The sequence below is a fragment of the Panicum virgatum genome, chromosome 9K (genome assembly GCF_016808335.1).
Source record: "Panicum virgatum strain AP13 chromosome 9K, P.virgatum_v5, whole genome shotgun sequence".
NCBI classification, from domain to species: Eukaryota; Viridiplantae; Streptophyta; class Magnoliopsida; order Poales; family Poaceae; genus Panicum; species Panicum virgatum.
The window spans coordinates 62,374,866-62,392,105 of NC_053144.1; the positions used below are offsets into that span (position 1 = coordinate 62,374,866).

Consider the following 17,240-nt stretch of genomic DNA (forward strand, 5'->3'; position numbering starts at 1 on the left):
ACACGGTTTTCGGGCTTGGACTGGAACCCCAACCCCATCCCCGCCGTGGCTGCAGGCGTAATCGCGTGCCACTTCCAGATTAGGAGACGTGGTGGTGCCCTGCCCTCGCGTCTTGGCTCCTCAGGTGCCCCAAGGGCCGCCCCAGGCCTGGGCCGGTCGACCTATATAAACATGCGTCCCAGCTCGGCCCGAATCACACAGATACATTCGTCGATCCACCACTGTCCAGTGCTTGGCGGTTACGCACGCACGCACACAGATAGGATTATCTTTTACTACACCAACTCACCAAGATACTAGCAAGCCGAATCGACAAACAAGCAGCAGGAAGAGGAGGCATGGCGCTCGCGGAGGGGAACGTCATCTTCGGCGAGGAGCAGGAGGCGCTGGTGCTCAAGTCGTGGGCCCTCATGAAGAAGGACTCGGCCGACCTCGGCCTCCGCTTCTTCCTCAAGTACGCCATCTCATCTCAATATCTCATCGCGTCGCATCCGCGATATGATTCCGCATTGCATTTTCCTGATAATAATTCCATATGGCACCGAACCGCCCGTTGCTCCCGTGCGCAGGATCTTCGAGATCGCGCCGTCGGCGAAGCAGATGTTCTCGTTCCTGCGCGACTCCGACGTGCCGCTCGAGAAGAACCCCAAGCTCAAGAACCACGCCATGTCCGTCTTCGTCATGGTGCGTTCGTGTTCTTCTCTCTCGAGCTCTAGTAATGAGCGAGCCCGATCGATGTGTGGGTGGCTGTGGAAAGAGAATTTTTTTTAAAAAAAAAAAAGCTACGACCGACGATAAGGAACGCGTGCGCGTGTCGCTGTCAATGCTGCAGACCTGCGAGGCGGCGGCGCAGCTACGGAAGGCCGGGAAGGTCACCGTCAGGGAGACGACGCTCAAGCGGCTGGGCGCCACGCACTTCAAGTACGGCGTCGCCGACGGCCACTTCGAGGCAAGTTGCCAGACCCACCTTCTGGATTGTGGTGTTATAGGATTCAACCAAGCAGCCTTGTCTTGACCGTGCGCGTGTTGACAGGTGACGAGGTTCGCGCTGCTGGAGACGATAAAGGAGGCGCTTCCCGCCGACATGTGGAGCCTGGAGATGAAGAACGCCTGGAGCGAGGCTTACAACCAGCTGGTGGCGGCCATCAAGCAGGAGATGAAGCCTGCCGCATGATGCTGCTGCTGCTACTGAGATGAAGCCTGCCCGCATGATGCTGCTGCTGCTACTCGGCCTCCGCGCTGAGTTCCCCCTACGATGCACCACCATCTCCAAATTCTTCATCGCTGTTTTTTTTTTTTTGCTGTTTTGACTTGTATTGTGCATTTTCCAAATCTCTCGATGGAGACAAGTGTGATGACTAATTTTTGAGAGCATGTATATATGTTGTGATGAGCATTGAATAAAGATGTGATGTAACTTGCTTGTAGCCACTTATGCGTGCAACGTGTGTTTGCAGCTTCTTATATTACAAAAAGCTATTGGACGTTTTGCAGACAATAAATACATAAATATATTACAAAAAGCTTCTTATATTGCTCATTTTCTTCTTATTTCTTCTCTCTTCTTTTTTTCTTCTCTCTTCTTTTTTTCTTCTGTCCTTCTTGCTCTCCTCTTCTTCCTCCTCCTCACTATGCTTTCTTAGGAGACTCGTGGAGGCTGCAATGGACAACATGGGGGCGGGGTCAGAGAGTGGGAGTGGGGGGGGGGGCTGGAGCCCCCCAGCCCCCACGCTCGATTCGCCCCTGCCCCTGGTAGTAGTTACTTTGGAAAAAACACGGGTAGTTGTTCAGAAAAATCACTATTTTTTTTTGAAACTAAAAATCATTCAATTGATACCAACGACGTGGGGGAAGGAGCAAAAGAGAAAGAATGCTGCCACGTGGGCTCATGGGCCGCGCTCCCTCCGGTTGGGCTGAGTGAGAGAGGGAGACGACGCAAAGCGACAAATGCATGCATGGGCTCTTTGCGCGCTTTTGGGCCGGCCATCTGGAAGTAGGCTAGGCGTTCGGGCCGCCTATCCTAAAATAGGGGCACGACGAGAGGGATCAGAAGTTCAGAACTCGATTGTTTTTTTTCTATAATCACTCTATTGTTTGAACGGATGGCTCGTCGTATTGTTTCGTGATTGTTGAGTTTGTCTCGTATCTTATTTGTGGATGTATTTGTAATTGCTTTTTCTTTCTTATCTTGTTGCATACAAATCGGCCCATCAGTCGACTCTGAACACAATCGGGTTTCAACCGGGCCATCAGCCCATCATGTATTGTCTAGGATGTACCTGCCACTTTTTGTTTAGGAAAAATCTAAGACGCGAACAGTTGCGCCCGCGTGCGACTGCGCGACCACAGTGGCCTGCTACGGCCAGCAGCGAGGGGATGATGGGCCGCTGCGACCTACATATTTTTTTCTTTTGTTCGCATCTTAATTATCTCCTTGTCCGGTCTGCTATACATGTGTTTAATATCTCCTTGCCCTCTATCTCCCTCATGTGTCTCGCTCTCTAATTTTGTATGGCTTTCTTTTTGAATCAAGCTTTTTCATAAAAATATTGTATCTTTCTCATACGAGCTCCGTTTTGAATACCGATTGCACCGTTGTGTTCTACGTGATGAGACGAACAAAATTAGATCTCACTTGCATATATTTTGAAAATATTTTACACGGATAGCAACTTATGTGTAAATTGAGCTTCGGTATTATTGAAGAAGTTGCTACAATATACATATATAAGTTGCTACTCATATAATAAATTATATTTTTGGCAACTTTTGTTTTACAGGATATGCATGTTAGTTGATACTTATGTACTGACAATTTATTTGTGTATATTGTAGCAACTACTTCAATAATGTTAAATCTAAATTTACACATAAGTTGCTACTAGTGTATAAGTTAATATACAAATTATCATAAAAATAAAAGTTTTCACACATAAATAAAAGTTGCCACAAAATATAATCTATTATACACATGAGTTGCCTAACACATAAGATATAAGTTATCACAAACAAAATCAACCATACACTCATACGCATAAATTGACACAAAATAAAGTTGCTATACACAAAAGTTGTCATTTCAGTAAATTGATATACACATAAGTTGCTACAGAAAATAGCAGGCCGTCATGTAAATTACTAGTTCAAAAATATAAGTAATATGCAACACAGTCTGAACATAAGTTACTACTATACATTAATATAAGTTGACAGTTGTATAATACATTTTCAAAACATAGTCAATATGGGTCTTGTTTTATAGATCTCTTTTCAAAGAACACAACAGTGAAAACGGATTTAAAAACGGATGCTCGATGAGAGAATAATGTTTATCTGAAAAAATGCAACTAATTTTCACTGTACATGTAAGCGATGATGTCAGTTCGGACTTCGAAAAGCGACCCGCACACCACTGTATTTTTTGCTCGTACAGTTTGGTTACAGGTCGTGTCGCGCTGGGAGAAAGGGGTCGCGCCTTCTGCATGTGCGCGATTAGTCGCGTGATAACGTGGTCTTTTTGTTTAATCATGGATTAGATTTTTTTTTGCGAGGACATGGATTGGGGTTTTTACTCGACTGTTTTTTTTTCTGGTCACTCGATTTTCCCTCTCAACACGGCTAATGTGGCATGATTGGGTTGGTTTAAAAAATAGACTAAAACTGAAATAAAAAATCACTCGGATACATAGTCTCACCCCAGAAAAAGTTTAAAAATAGCAATGCTAGTACCGAGACACGCTAACACGTTGGCGCTGCCACGCCTGTATAGTGTATACAGACTTTAGGAGCTCTTGGAACGCTTCAGCTGTGGGTTGATGTTCAGGAATCCTTCAAATGGCGTTGGACGATGCTCAGTACACGGTGAAATTAATCTGCTTACAAAATGTTCCACCAAGGCGCGCTGTGTCTACTTCAACTGCGCGAAACAAATTTGGAAGAACTGGGCGCCACCGAAAGTCAGGTTCTTCATGTGGCTCGCGAGCTGAAGCGGAATCTCAATGGCTGATAGGCGAAGGAGGCATGGCCTGGATGCTAGAGACACTTGCTGGCTCTGTGACCAGGAAATTGAGACGGCTGATGATCACCTTTCTGATCAGCTGCGCATCTTCGCTAAGGAAGTTTGGTGGCACGCTCTCAGTTGGATGGGCTGCACTTGCACCTTCAGCCAGGTTAACCAAACGCTGCAGGATTGGTGGGAGCTGACGAGGAAGTTGCCGCACAAGGAGATAAGAAGAGGTTTTGATACGTTTTTTCTGCTGATCGCCTGGCTAATTTGAAAGCAGCGCAATGGTAGGCTATTTGACCAGAACTCACACTCACTTTTTGAGGTTTTCGAGCTCATCATGCAGGAGATCCACATTTGGATCTAGACCGGTGTGGTAAGACTAAGTTGTTTACATGGCGAGTAGTCAGGTCTGTTTTTTTTTCGAACTTGGGTTCCAAGTGAAAAGACATGTAGTCTAGTGGTTACAAGAGTCTCGATAGCACCTGATGTCCTGAATTTGACTCTCATGGGAACAAAAGTTTTGGGATTTATATTAATGGCGTTGTGCATTCGGTGATAGGCACAACGAGGAGTCTTTGGTGACTTCATCAATTTTAAGAATTTGACAGCTCAGTCTTCAAAGATGCTTATAGAGGTAGAATTTGCGTACGTGTGTTCATAGGAGTATTATTGTACGTGCGTTGTGAGTGTCTAAGTTGTACTGTGTAATAAAAAAAACTTCAATTCCAGCGTGTGGCACTTGCCGTGATGGCCTGTAACGCACTGATGTTGCGTTTCTTCTTGTTCTTAATGTATATACGTAATATAAAGATACGTAAGTTGCATATATTCGAGAGAGAGAAAAACGATGATATAAGCGGCCGGTGACGGCGAATTGTGCATCCCAACGGCACGTGACGTGGTGTAGCCGCGGATCAAACTCCGGGCGAGCCGGCCAAAACTCCACCCCAATCAGTGCGGTACGGGTCCGATGGGGAAGATCTTGGCTGGGCTGCTACCCGGGCGGGTCAGTCAGTGACGCACCGCTGTCTGCAGTCTGGATTCCAAACAGTAGTGGGCGGTAAGTTAGCTAAATACTGAGATGGATGAGAGAGGAGAGGAAAAAGAAGAAAAGTGGGCTATAAGCGTACAGCCCGCTTATGCATAAGAATCAAGAAAAATTATGAGAGAAACAAGTGGACCATATATTAATGGTTAAGGGCTCAACCACTATATGAATGGGCCGAGAGAAAACTAAAAAAATTATATAGCCAGCAGTTGGCTGTATTATTAACTATGCTCTCAATGCAACACTGAAAAAGCGATCAAGCTAGACCTGTTTTTGTCCGTGTCCTTATGCGCATGTGCGTGAGCGTGACCGAGCAGCCGCCCGTGTGCGCTGCATGTGTAGCGTGTGTGTACTGTCAAGGAGCAAAATTTGCAGGCGAGATTTGTTCGGTAGGAGTAGCTCGGCGGCGGCGGCGAAAGATTTGGGTCGGCGCGCGGCAGGCTAGAGAAAGCGAAACCCATCATTTATTTTGCCTTATTCGGGGGGTTAACAATGATGCGGCGCGTGCCGCCGGCTGGGTCTCGTGGCCGCGTCGCAACACGCAATCGCTGAGCAGCCGCTCCACGTTCCAGGCTTCTAGCCCACAGCACAGCACCAATCGATCAATCCGCGGCCGCCCTTCGCCACACGCCCCACACCAACGGGTCAGCGGCCACCGCGCGGGATCGAGCGGCGGCGGGCACCCGGCCGGGGCATGGGCTGCCTAGCCTGCGGCAGGCTGCCTGCCGGGCCCCTCGCACAGCCCAGCCCGGGGGAGCCACCACGTACACCCACACCATCACCCATGCATCCATGTGATGCAATGTATGCGTCCATCTGCCACACTCGAAAAAAATCTATATATCCTTTGCCCGGAAATTAAGTAATATACCTTGTGTCGTGGACATGCAGGCCAGCAGCCATTTCCGATTATTTTCAGGTTTTTTAGAGCTCTAGGCAGCCTAGGGCGCCACACTATTGTATACTCTAGATGGTACTGCCGTGACGACCGTGATAGAATCCATCGGCCGGCTTTTGTGGTGGTGATGAACGTGACGTGCGGGGAAATAAAAAAGATTGTTCGCGTGGTGCACGCTTGAAGTTAACCGGGGAAAAAAGTTGGGCGCGCACACTAGGTGTCTAGGTATATATGACGATGATGATGCTCTGCTATATATGTTACTTCTTGCGTGAACTGAACCCTTAGCTTTCTGCTTCTGCACTATATATCAGTAACCTTTGAAATATGAGTCGTTGTACTGAGACGTCAGATTTGCTTACTGACATGACAATTGCCGTCAAATCGCTATCCGAAAGTTTGACACCGCAGGCTTTGGGTCGTTCAAAAGGTAAAAAGGCACGTGGGTTAGCTTGTGTTTAGTATAGAAAATGAAAAGGCGCAAATATTAGGTGCACCCGGCCGGGTAATTAATTCACGTCTGGCACAATTATATTTCCACTAGATCCGGCTTCTCCACCTTTTGGGCCCTGTGGCAACTAACGGCTATCACGAGCTAGTGGAGCTGATCGCCTAAAAAGTGGCTTCGCTAAGTCCTAGTTAAATTTTGAAGGAAAGAGCTAGAAATGGCTCATATAGTATACCTACTGCCGGGCTGTATATATTACGAGGACTTGAAACTAGAGAGAGCGCCAAACCAAATGGGATCTAATTAAATCCCAAGTGGAAAAAAGCTCAAAAACTACACTTAGAGATATATCCCGTACATGATAAAGGATGAGCGAGGACAGACCTCTCTGGTCTCATTTTACAGCTAGTTGCTCTAGAGTGCACCCACACGTTATGGGTCGACGTGCATGTGATATGATCGATGTGTGTTGTAGTGTGTGGGCGCATCCAATTTCCTCGCGAAAAACAAAAAGTCGCCCATGCACGGCTCGGCTGGTAAGGGTTGCTACAGCGTGGTCATTGCCCTGGAGCCCACGCAGGTTGGACAGAACGGAAAGCCGCCGGTAGCGGCAGATCGAGTTCAACATTGTTTATGCACAAAACTGTAAAGGGCCTCTATTCTCTAGATCGTCGTGAAGTCGTAGCTCGGATTTAAGCTAAAGGTCTCGTCGACGGGCTTGAATAGTATGCACGGCAGCTAACATGGTGGTGACATCTCCTACCGTGCGAATGCACGCCTGCGTGTGGCGTAGATCTGTGAAAAGGTAACATCGAGGCATCATTATTCATGCAACATGCCATGCTGCATGCATTAACAAAGCGTCAAATACTCAAATCACACGTGAAGAGGGAGAAATAATAATAATCTTATTATTACAAATACAAAGGAGGCAAACGAACGGTAAGAAAGGGACCTGCATGCCGCCTCCAAACCACGCCAATCAATGCAAGTACTGCGGGTTCAAGCAAAGCAAGATTGATTTACATTTACCGCCCGCGCGCGGGCCGATCGAGAGGTCGATCTACTGCTCGCTGCTGCCAGGGCCGGAGGTAGCCTTGGTCACGCCGGTGAAGACGACGCTGGAGCCGAGCAGCTCCGTGCTGACGGTGGCGGTGAAGGTGTCGTAGCGGAGGAACAGCTCGACGACGAGGAGCCTGCCGACGAGCACCACGAAGTTCTTGCCGGGGCACTGCTTGTCGCCGACGCTGGGGCTCTCGGTCTCGCGGCCGTTGGACCAGTACACGTACTGCAGCAGCTTGCGGCCCTCGTCGCCGACGAACCGGTCGGGCACGAACTGCCCCGCCGTGGCGCCGAACACGCGGGCGTCCCTGGTGGCGCACGGCTGGTACCCGAACAGCATCTCGCCCTTCCTCACCTGGAACACGCCGTCGTGGCTCGCGACCTCCAGGTCCTTCTTGGCGTGCCCGTACTGGAACTTGACGGGCGGGTCCAGGCGCAGCGACTCCCACACCACCGACTTGGTCAGCTCCATCCTCTCCACCGCCGCCAGGGTCACCTTGCCGCCGGCCTCGGCCACGGCGCCGCGGATCTCCGCCGCCAGCCGCTCGTGGAGCTTCTCGCCGGCGCCGGCGACGTTCGCCACGAGGCCCGGGAAGAGCACCTTGAGGCCGCCGTAGCTGTTGAACGTCGTGGCGAAGAGCAGGTTGTGGCAGGCCTCCTCCCGCGACAGGCCCAGGCCCTCGGCCATGTCGAGCACCTGCTTCCCGGCGGCCGAGTAGTACTTGTACAGCGCCTTGTAGTCGCCCTTGACGAGGAAAGGCGGGAGGTGGAAGGTGTGGAGGAGCGGCTCCTCGAGGATCATGGGGAGGCCGAGCGTGACGAGGGGGTGGAGCTGCCAGATGAGCCACTTGGCGGCCTTGGCCGGGCCGCCGCTGCCGAGGTCGGTGGACGAGGGGCGCACGCCGAAGTAGGCCTCGCCGATGAAGTCGAAGGACGTGACGTCGTTGAGCTTGTTAAACTCGGCCTTGCCGGACTTGGCGAGCTCCGACTCGACGGTGGCGAGGAGCGAGGAGAAATTGGAGCGGAAGGTCGGGATGACCTCGTCCTTGCGGGAGAGCAGGAGGTTGAAGAGCATCTGCTTCACCTTGGTGTGGGTGGGCTCGGACGGGTCGAGGTACGAGCACACGCGGTAGCCGCCGGTGAGGTCGGTGGAGGGCATGTAGGTGCCCGTGAAGAGGTTCTTCTTCTCGACCTTGTCCATGTCGAAGAGCACGGGGAAGCTCTTGGCGTCGAGGACGGCGACCACGCGCGGGTCCTTGGCCATGAACGGGCCCGGCGGCACGTTCAAGCGAACGACGGTGGAGCTGTAGCGCTCGATGCGGGACTCGAAGTACTTGTCCTGGCCCTGGAAGTAGTAGAAGTCCAGGCGGTCCCGCACGGCGCCGATCACCGGCAGCCCGTAGCTGCCCGGCACGGGCTTCGGGGCGCCGGACGAACCCTGATCGGAGCTCGCCATGACCGGGGCTGCTTGGATGCTCACTTGTAATTAATCGATATATAGATCGGTGCTTGTCACGTACTCTCTTGGCAAGGTTTGGTGGAGGAAGCTAGGGAGAATGGAGAGGATGTGGTTTGTGTCTTGGGTAGCGCGAGGAGCGGGGTACAAATAGCCTAGCCCCCGGCGCGCGGGAGGGAAGGCACGGCAACTAGCAGATAGCTAGCACCACGTGCGCTTTGCGCAGGTACGTGTTCCGCGTTCCGTGCGTGGATCGCAGATGCATGGGCATGACCGGATGGATCCGGCGACTGTTCCGACAGCGGCCGGCGAGGATCTCGACGGGGGTAGTAGATCGCGATCGCCGGCTGGCACGAGGTCCGGAACGCTGTGCCGCGTGAGCGGGCATCAGCCACGCGTTCCCCCCTCGCCAGCGCGCTCGCTTCGTTGGCGCTGTTCGCGCGCGCGGTGGGATGACCGGCCGCGAGGGCGTGCGGGGAACGCGCGGGGTACCCGGAATACGGGGGCGGGGGACGCGAACAACCGAGAAAAATCCCAAGTTGGCGGCTGCAAGTTATCGCGAGACAGATGAGCTGACGCCGAACGAAAGGAAAGGTCGTGGTTGGTCGAGTTGGGGGATAAGTAAAACTACTCATCCTTGCATTTTCCAGCCGGCCTCGATCTGCATGCGCAAATAAAGTAGACGAAGCGGCATCCTTGCATTTTCGTTCAGTGCTACGATGTTTTCTGTACTAGTACTATTCAAGGAAAGACAATTCTTTCTTGAACCAAGTAGCGTGTGCGTGGTTTTGCTCCGGATACTTGCAAGAAAGTTGAGAGGCGTCCATCGCGGCCTTATTATGCACAGTGCCATCGCTGTTTGGTTGCCATGCTTATGTCCACGGGTTACATTGGAAGCTGTGTTGAGGCACTTCTGGTTCACTCTCTGCATGAGTTTCAGTATGTCTACAACGATTGATACGGTATGCACTACGGGTCGGGCTTAATGCATGTGGCGACACGTGACTGTCCTGGTGGGGATGGGGATTACTTGTTCCCTTGCTCCGATCATTGATCAATATCGCCGGCTCCGTCGTGGTACTGTAGTTGTGATGAGACGCCTTACGAGCCATGCCCCAGCCACCGTCTCTTCCGCCTCGACAGACGACAGTTCACCTCGGATTTTTTTTAAGCAACCTCGGAACTTTCTTTACTGCCCGACATGGGGGTGCATGATGGACCTCCAAATCTCAAATTTCCAAAAAAGATTAATTGCATCTATACCAATACAATTATCACGTTTGTGAGATATAACATTACTATTCGCGATATAAGTAGTGTGACATTACAATTTTATATTTGTTCGAAATATACCATTATGTACTCCTTCGACTTGTTTATAAACATTTCGTGACTAAATTACTTCTGTCTTCTCCCTTCCTGTTGGCTTAGTGTCCATGACCCCAACGCCAGGTGCGTGCCCACCTTGCCCAGCCGCCGTCGCAGGTGCCGATGGCGTCCTCCGTGCCGCGCTTGAGGAGCTCGACAACCTTGACGTATCCCTCACACGCGGCGATGTGCACCGCCGTGCGGCCATCAGAGTCTCCAGTCACGGAATTTGGGGTCGGCGCCGCAGTCGAGGATCTCGCGGATCTCCTCCACGCTGCCCGATGGCACGACACGGCACGGGGGCCATGCCGCCATGGCGTCTCGACCCCAACAAGCATGCCAGGGAGCTTCACCGTGCTGCGCTGAATCTCCTAGGCAACTCCTCCCCTCGCTAAGACCTTCTAACCCCGTGCACACCATGTCACCATCACCGGCGGCCAACTGAAGTTCTGTACATGGCGACCCTCCTTGCTAGCCCCTCTTCACGCCAATCTGCAACGTCTACAGAACCACCATGCCCTCCTGAGCACGCATCACCTCCAAGCCAGGCTCCTAGGCGGCCAGAGCAACAAGGAGTTCCGCGGCGGCGCCCATGGCCGCGGCTTGGACTCGCGGCGGCGCATGCTTTCTGGCCGCCTCGGGCCTGGAACAGGCCGGCAAGCGGCAGCTAGACCTCCCACGCACGCCTAAAATTCCTCTAGAGTCTAGACTCGTTAGAACAGACCCACGGCAGCAGAACGAACTTGCTCACCGGTGACCCCGTTTGTTTGGGCTGGCAGCGAGCCAAGGTAGAAGATGACCACGAGCAGGCTGCTGTGGAGGAGTGCTGCTGTGGAGCATCTTCCTGGAGTTTCCCATATCGTAGACAAGTTGCTCGAAGGTAGCTATAGGTATATTTTTTTTCCGTGCTAGGCTCATTCGTTTTGGTGTTAACAATACAGGAAAAAGAGTGAAGAAATTGTACATGCTTTGCATCCGGTAAAGTACAAATAAATGCACATTAGGCCGTTTTTTTTCTTACCACCAGAAGAAAAATAATTCCTGAAGTTCTTTCTACCGAGGCATATGACAATTGACAGCTGCCTTCATAGCTTGAACTTGTTGGATCAAAATCACTCGTAGTATGGTCATCCATTAGAAATGATTTCGTCCTGATTTGCAAAAGGTATGTTAGAATTCAAAAAGATCCAAGTCCCCATAACAAGTACAAGTTCACCCAATTGCAGAACTTGCGTGAGAATGCAAATAAAATAGCAACAACAATAAAAAAACAACATTAGCTTCTTGTGGTAATAGATTACAGAACTTGCGTAAGAATGCAGATAAAATATGGATAAATCATTTGTAGAGACCATAGCTTGTGTCATGTGTAGTCTGACATTGAGGCACCTCAGAGAGTGACAATGACTTCACTTGGCTGGTGAGCAAGACTGGCCTGGGAAGCTACAACCATTCTATTCCTTATTTTTACCATATTCCAGACCGATGAAAACATAAATCGGCGGCCGAGCACGACAGGATAGGAGGGGCCCCTGCCCACCACGGCGGCGTTGCACGCCACAGAATGTCGGCGCAGGAGATGGTGCCCAGGCAGGCCTTCTCGAGCTTGTCCTTGATCCTCTGCACGGAGCCGAAGCCGCGGAGGGTGAGGTTGGGCGTGGCATCCTTCGCCGTGCAGCTGGTGCGTCGAGTCCAGTAGCACGAAGCCGTCGCGGCCCCTAACGAAGCAGTTGTGGAAGTGGAGGCGGAGCAGCGGGCCAGCGACCGTTGATGCCGCCTCTCCACCATCTCCTCCACGTGCTGGCAGGTGCTGCTGTAGAAATCCATCTCCAGCCCAGTAGCCATGGCGGCTGCTGGGATGACGAGCACAGCAACAAAACGCACATGATTATTGACGTGCCATGGTTGATTGGAGATGCCAACTCAATCACAAGTCCTTCCTCTTGATAGCTAGCAGCTATAGGTGTGCCTGGATGCAAATGGAGCAACAGGGTAGAAGAAGATGTTGCAGGCCGGGGTGCTTGCTGGTGTTATGGGAGCTGAGGACAGTATGCGAGTGGTCACTTCCAGCGTTGAGTGCTGGTACAGTAATGTAACGCATACAACAACTATAAAGTTCCTGATTGCACCCTCTCTACTAGCGCACTACCGTGTAGGTCATGTCAGAGTCAAAACCAACCGTGTAATGGTAACCACGCTCTTAATAGCTTGTTTACTATTGAGCCATACAATCTTACTTTACACACGTCACCAGCGGCGGAACCAGAAATTTTGAATAAGGGGGGGGCGAGCAGATACTTTATACTATACGTGAGAAACATATCAAGATATATATACGTGTTACTAATATTTTAGATAGAGAAAATGCTTTACATATGTTCTGTTTGCACTTTACAACTTCGCAAACGTATTGCGAATTTGTATTCTCTTTCTTTCATAAAATAATATCAAATGTCTTCGTTTTTTTAGTTTGACCATGTTTTCTGAAAAAAAATTATAACATATTCCCTCCGTCCCACAAAGAGTGTAGTTTTAGGAAATTTCAGACACATTACTTATCTAAACAAATGACTTTGTTACCCCTAATTATTTCTACCAATTATGATTGAAAACTGCATTATTTATTTGGTTTTCTAGAAATGTAGGGTATTCTAGAGTTTGAAATTTGTAGGGCATTCTAGAGTTTGAAATTTTTACTCAAATGTAAGGCATTATGAGTTGAGAGTGGACCCAACCATCTTAATTGTGCATCATTTTCGGATCTTTTCTAATAAAAAGACATGCATGCAGCCATGCAGGGGAGGTGCACGTGGGGGAGGTGCATGAGAAATGTCATGCTACTTTAATTATTAGCACATATTTAGTTAACCAAATAGAGTCCAAATACTTAATAATTAGGGTAATTAGGGGTAGGAGAGTCTTTTATATAGCCATAATTTATTCTAAAAACTCCAGAATGCCTTATATTTGGTGACGGAGGGAGTAATATTGGAGTCTTCGGGTTGGATTTGACTAGTATTTAGCTAGCTGCCTAGGTAGATGTGTATACGTGCACCGTTCAATATGTGTTGTTGGGTATGTTAAGGACGATAGCCGAAGAACTTAAGTACAAAGCATTGTTGCATTGATTGACCTTTGTGTTGGGCTTTAGAATATAGGTGGGGGTTAAAAACTTTCACTGATTTTAGGGGGGGCCGTGGCCCCTGCTCGCCCCCCTGGTTCCGCCGTTGCACGTCACACTATGAACTGGTGTGCACTTGCCTCCGCGTTCACCCAATACTTTCCCATTCTACTTGCTTAAAAATGGAGAACTACCAATAGTCAATTTCTAGATCTAGTAGGTTATGTATGCTTAAACAGTTTTTCGTCTATTGCAGTTGATTGGCTCTTATCACCATGGTTTTCACACCATGGGTCAGCTGGTGGATGTGTTAACGGAGGCCTACGAGAGCAAGAGGTGGCTGCTGGCGGAGGAATCATCTGCTATGATCCTGAACCCAATCCGATTCATGTGGCATCATTTGGCCTTTAGTCAAATCGATGACCAGCGCATATATCGTGATTGCTTTTTCTTCATAATAAGCAGGCCAATTTTTATCCAGATAGTGACGGCATCAAACTCGGTTGATGAAAAGTGGACTAGGTATGCCGAGGTGGGGAGAGGGAGGACATTGTCCGAGGCATGAAAAAACAAGCCCAACAACAGAAGACCGCATGATGCGGACAACATCTTGATGACCATGCATAAGGTGTCCGGAGCTCTTGAGCTCGACACCGCTATTGTTGGTCCAGAGATCACTCGCCCCTTCCCCGAGCTCATGGTAGTACAATCAACCAGTGTTTAAAATAGCAGGCTAAGACATTTAGCGTTTGGTGTTTGTAGAGGCTAAGAAAGACTATAGCGGGCTACAACCTAGCTAACCCATTTAGCGGTTCTATAAATACCAAGTGTTGAGAAATCGGCCCCCTAATCTTAACACAAACTTCTTCTGTGGACACTATACACACACTACATCAAAAAGATCCGGAATTCAATCTTTTATTCACCATAACTTAGTACAACACAAGACTTTTGCATTCCATTTGTAGCTACTGAACCATGACACTACTACACTAAATGATATACTTCTACTTGAGACCTCTTAAGCCATGGTATGGCAAGAGGGGAGGGGAGCACCTCTTATACAATTCCATGGCTCATATGCCATGTGTTCATCTTTTACACCCTTCTTTACAAAATATCCAACTCTAGAATTTTTCTCATACTTATTTTACCATATAAATATCTAATTTTTAAAGTAATCCATATTTCACCATGAAGTATGGTAACTATGGTTCATGCATACTCTCTAATCTTCAAGAAGTTTCTCACAATTATGTATTTCTACTTCAATTCAACATCATGCATAATTTATGAGCAATTTTGCATATAAACATGAAATTAAAAAAAATTCATATACTGAAATACGTATTGGGCTTCATTCCTTCGTTACATTATTGAAAAAACACTAAATTTTATAAATGACGAAGTTCAATACTAAACTAACAATAAATACATATTGATTATATAGTTTAGCTGGCTAAATAATCTTTAATTTAACGGCTATAGCGGCATATATCCGTCTGCTAGCGGATTTAGACTTTTAAAGCTAAGAGATAGATATCCTAGTTTTCTCCTTTCCTAAGCTATAGCGGTGGCTAAGGTAGTTGGTATCAAGTGCGACTATTGGCTAAGGCAGGAACTGATCGAGAGGACGCAACACTACACAGAAGAAATCGAGTCCGAGATCGCTCTTAGCTTGCGGCTGCCGCAGCAAGGGTCGTGAGGCCTGTTGGTGATATGCCCAAGAGCCCATCATCACAATACAGTTTAAATGCCCAAGAGGATATTGATCCAAGAGGGATTAGGGTTACTAATGGGCTTATGAGATAGAAGCCCATTAGTACGCCCTATATATACGAGGGAGGGGCTAGGGGGGCGAGAACCCGGTGAGCCGCGCCACCTCCTAGCCGCCGCCCCTCCCTCTCTCTCTCGGCCGCCGCCCATGCCGTGCGTGCGGTGCTAGCACACCGACGCCCGGCGTTTCATCCCCGTACGTGTGGACTCCGTGGAGTCGCTGCTGCGACTGCTGCGCTGATCGGCTGCCGGAATCAAGTACGAGGAGCTCGGTTCGTGGGACGTGATCGACTACTTCCTCTACATCGACGCGCGACTTCTTCCGCTGCGCTGCGCGTCTAGTGGTAACAATCTATGATCTTCTACTCGCAAGTATCTTGGGTATATGCGGTAGTGATGCTATCGTAGCCTACCCGATTCCCAACAGTGGTACCAGAGCCATCTTGCGTAGTTTTTGGTCTGGATCATTTGCATATAGGTGATATGTTGTTGTAGTAGATTGGATCTATTACTTTTGCACGGTTTGATTAGATCAATTGGTCATAAGGGGTTAAAACTGGAGCGAGTTGATTGCGCGGTATGTGACAAAAGATTAGTTTGTGTTCTTTCTCTGTTATGCATACGACATGTCTCTACCGGCTGGAATCACCATCGGGACTAACTGTGTGCATAAGTCAGCAGATTGGACCAACAGATCGAGGTCATGTGTAGATGCAGTCTTCTCGAGTGCAAAGTTTGCACGGTCAATGTGATTGACCTAGTGAAAATTGAGGCATTATGAATGGCTCGGATTTGAGGTGATGCGATCACTCTGATGAGATTTTCATAGGGATTCCATAGATGCGATCTGTGTAATGGCTTTCTCGCTGTAGCGACTTCCTAAGCGCTACTTTGGTAGAACACGTCGTACGCCTAACTTGTTTTTGCAGGGTGTGATGTGAATGGTATGGCCTCAATGTCATGTGATGATGTATGTGATGATTTATGCGGCCTGCGTGTCGCAAGTTAACACAACCGGGTTGAGGTTGCACCATTATTGTATAACGACCTGCGTGTCGACTTGTGATGTTTGAATCCTCATGTAATTATTTCACTAGCTATTAGATGTAGTAGCTTAGTATCTTTTCATGGAGGCTTCAATCATGATGGCGATGATGATCACCACAAGACAGGACGGATGGCAATGGAGGTCACCTTAGAGCCATGGCGATGGAGCCCATTGTGATGCAAGAGGCCATACTATTCACAATATAATATGATTATATGCCTGTGATGTTTATTTTCCTGTCATACTATTCTTTCATGCTTTTACATATGGTGGATGCTTTAATCATGATAGAATAGCTTCCCTCAGAAAAGGTTGAGTTTTTGATGCCTTTTACTAATAGCTGCACCTATAAATTTTGATCGTTGTGTGGTAGGTTTACCAAAGTAGAGTACCCTCAGCTATCACTTTTGTATAGGGTGGATGTCGGACATTCACAAGTATAGTATTGGTTTACTCAGCAAAGCTAACAAAACAGTTTTGGGCTTTAAGGCATAGGGTTGGGGCCCGGGCATTGGATGCCACCCAACAAACAAGAGTCGCATAGAGATGTGATTAGTAATTTGTTACTTACCTGTATCACTACTTTTCTAGCCGTGATGCTAAAGCTTACTAGAATTTTAGTGATTATGGATCTTGAACCACTGTATATCATTAGAGGGAAGATGACTTTGATATAGTAGGTTGTCTTTTGTTAAATCAGTTAATGAAAGTCTTTACATAAACTTAGTGCTGAAATCTTGCTTTACTTTAATGTTGTAGATCATGTCTGCCAGTAACAATTCCGCTTTCAATTTGCGTTCTGTTCTTGAGAAAGAAAAGTTGAATGGAACAAACTTTATTGATTGGTACCACAACCTGAGAATTGTTCTCAGACAAGAGAAAAAGGAGTATGTTCTTGAGCAGCCATATCCTGATGATCTCCCTGACAATGCAATTGCTGCTGATCGCAGAGCTTATGAGAAGCACTGCAATGACTCACTTGATGTCAGCTGTCTAATGCTCGCCACCA

At 48.5% G+C, this 17,240-nt stretch overlaps 3 protein-coding genes across 5 annotated transcripts; 1 reads left to right on the forward strand and 2 right to left on the reverse strand.

The window, feature by feature from the left end:
- The first annotated feature begins 176 nt into the window (after positions 1-176).
- LOC120646794 (non-symbiotic hemoglobin) lies at positions 177-1,431 on the forward strand. 3 transcript variants are annotated; one of them, XM_039923261.1, is made up of 5 exons: positions 177-454; positions 570-684; positions 833-949; positions 1,034-1,190; positions 1,229-1,431. In XM_039923261.1, the coding sequence occupies exons 1-4, from the start codon at positions 339-341 to the stop codon at positions 1,172-1,174; spliced, it is 489 nt and encodes a 162-aa protein (XP_039779195.1). In that variant the 5' UTR covers positions 177-338; the 3' UTR covers positions 1,175-1,190; positions 1,229-1,431. The 3 variants fall into 3 exon arrangements, with proteins under 3 accessions (XP_039779195.1, XP_039779196.1, XP_039779193.1); XM_039923262.1 differs by having other exon boundaries at positions 1,034-1,166; positions 1,205-1,431; XM_039923259.1 differs by having other exon boundaries at positions 1,034-1,431.
- A 5,842-nt stretch (positions 1,432-7,273) lies between these two features.
- On the reverse strand, positions 7,274-9,044 carry LOC120646795 (allene oxide synthase 2-like). Its single transcript, XM_039923263.1, has one exon. The coding sequence runs from the start codon at positions 8,916-8,918 to the stop codon at positions 7,464-7,466; it is 1,455 nt and encodes a 484-aa protein (XP_039779197.1). The 5' UTR covers positions 8,919-9,044; the 3' UTR covers positions 7,274-7,463.
- Positions 9,045-11,753: 2,709 nt separating this feature from the next.
- On the reverse strand, positions 11,754-12,131 carry LOC120648210 (peroxidase 1-like). The gene has a single exon (XM_039924947.1). The coding sequence runs from the start codon at positions 12,129-12,131 to the stop codon at positions 11,754-11,756; it is 378 nt and encodes a 125-aa protein (XP_039780881.1).
- Positions 12,132-17,240: the final 5,109 nt, after the last annotated feature.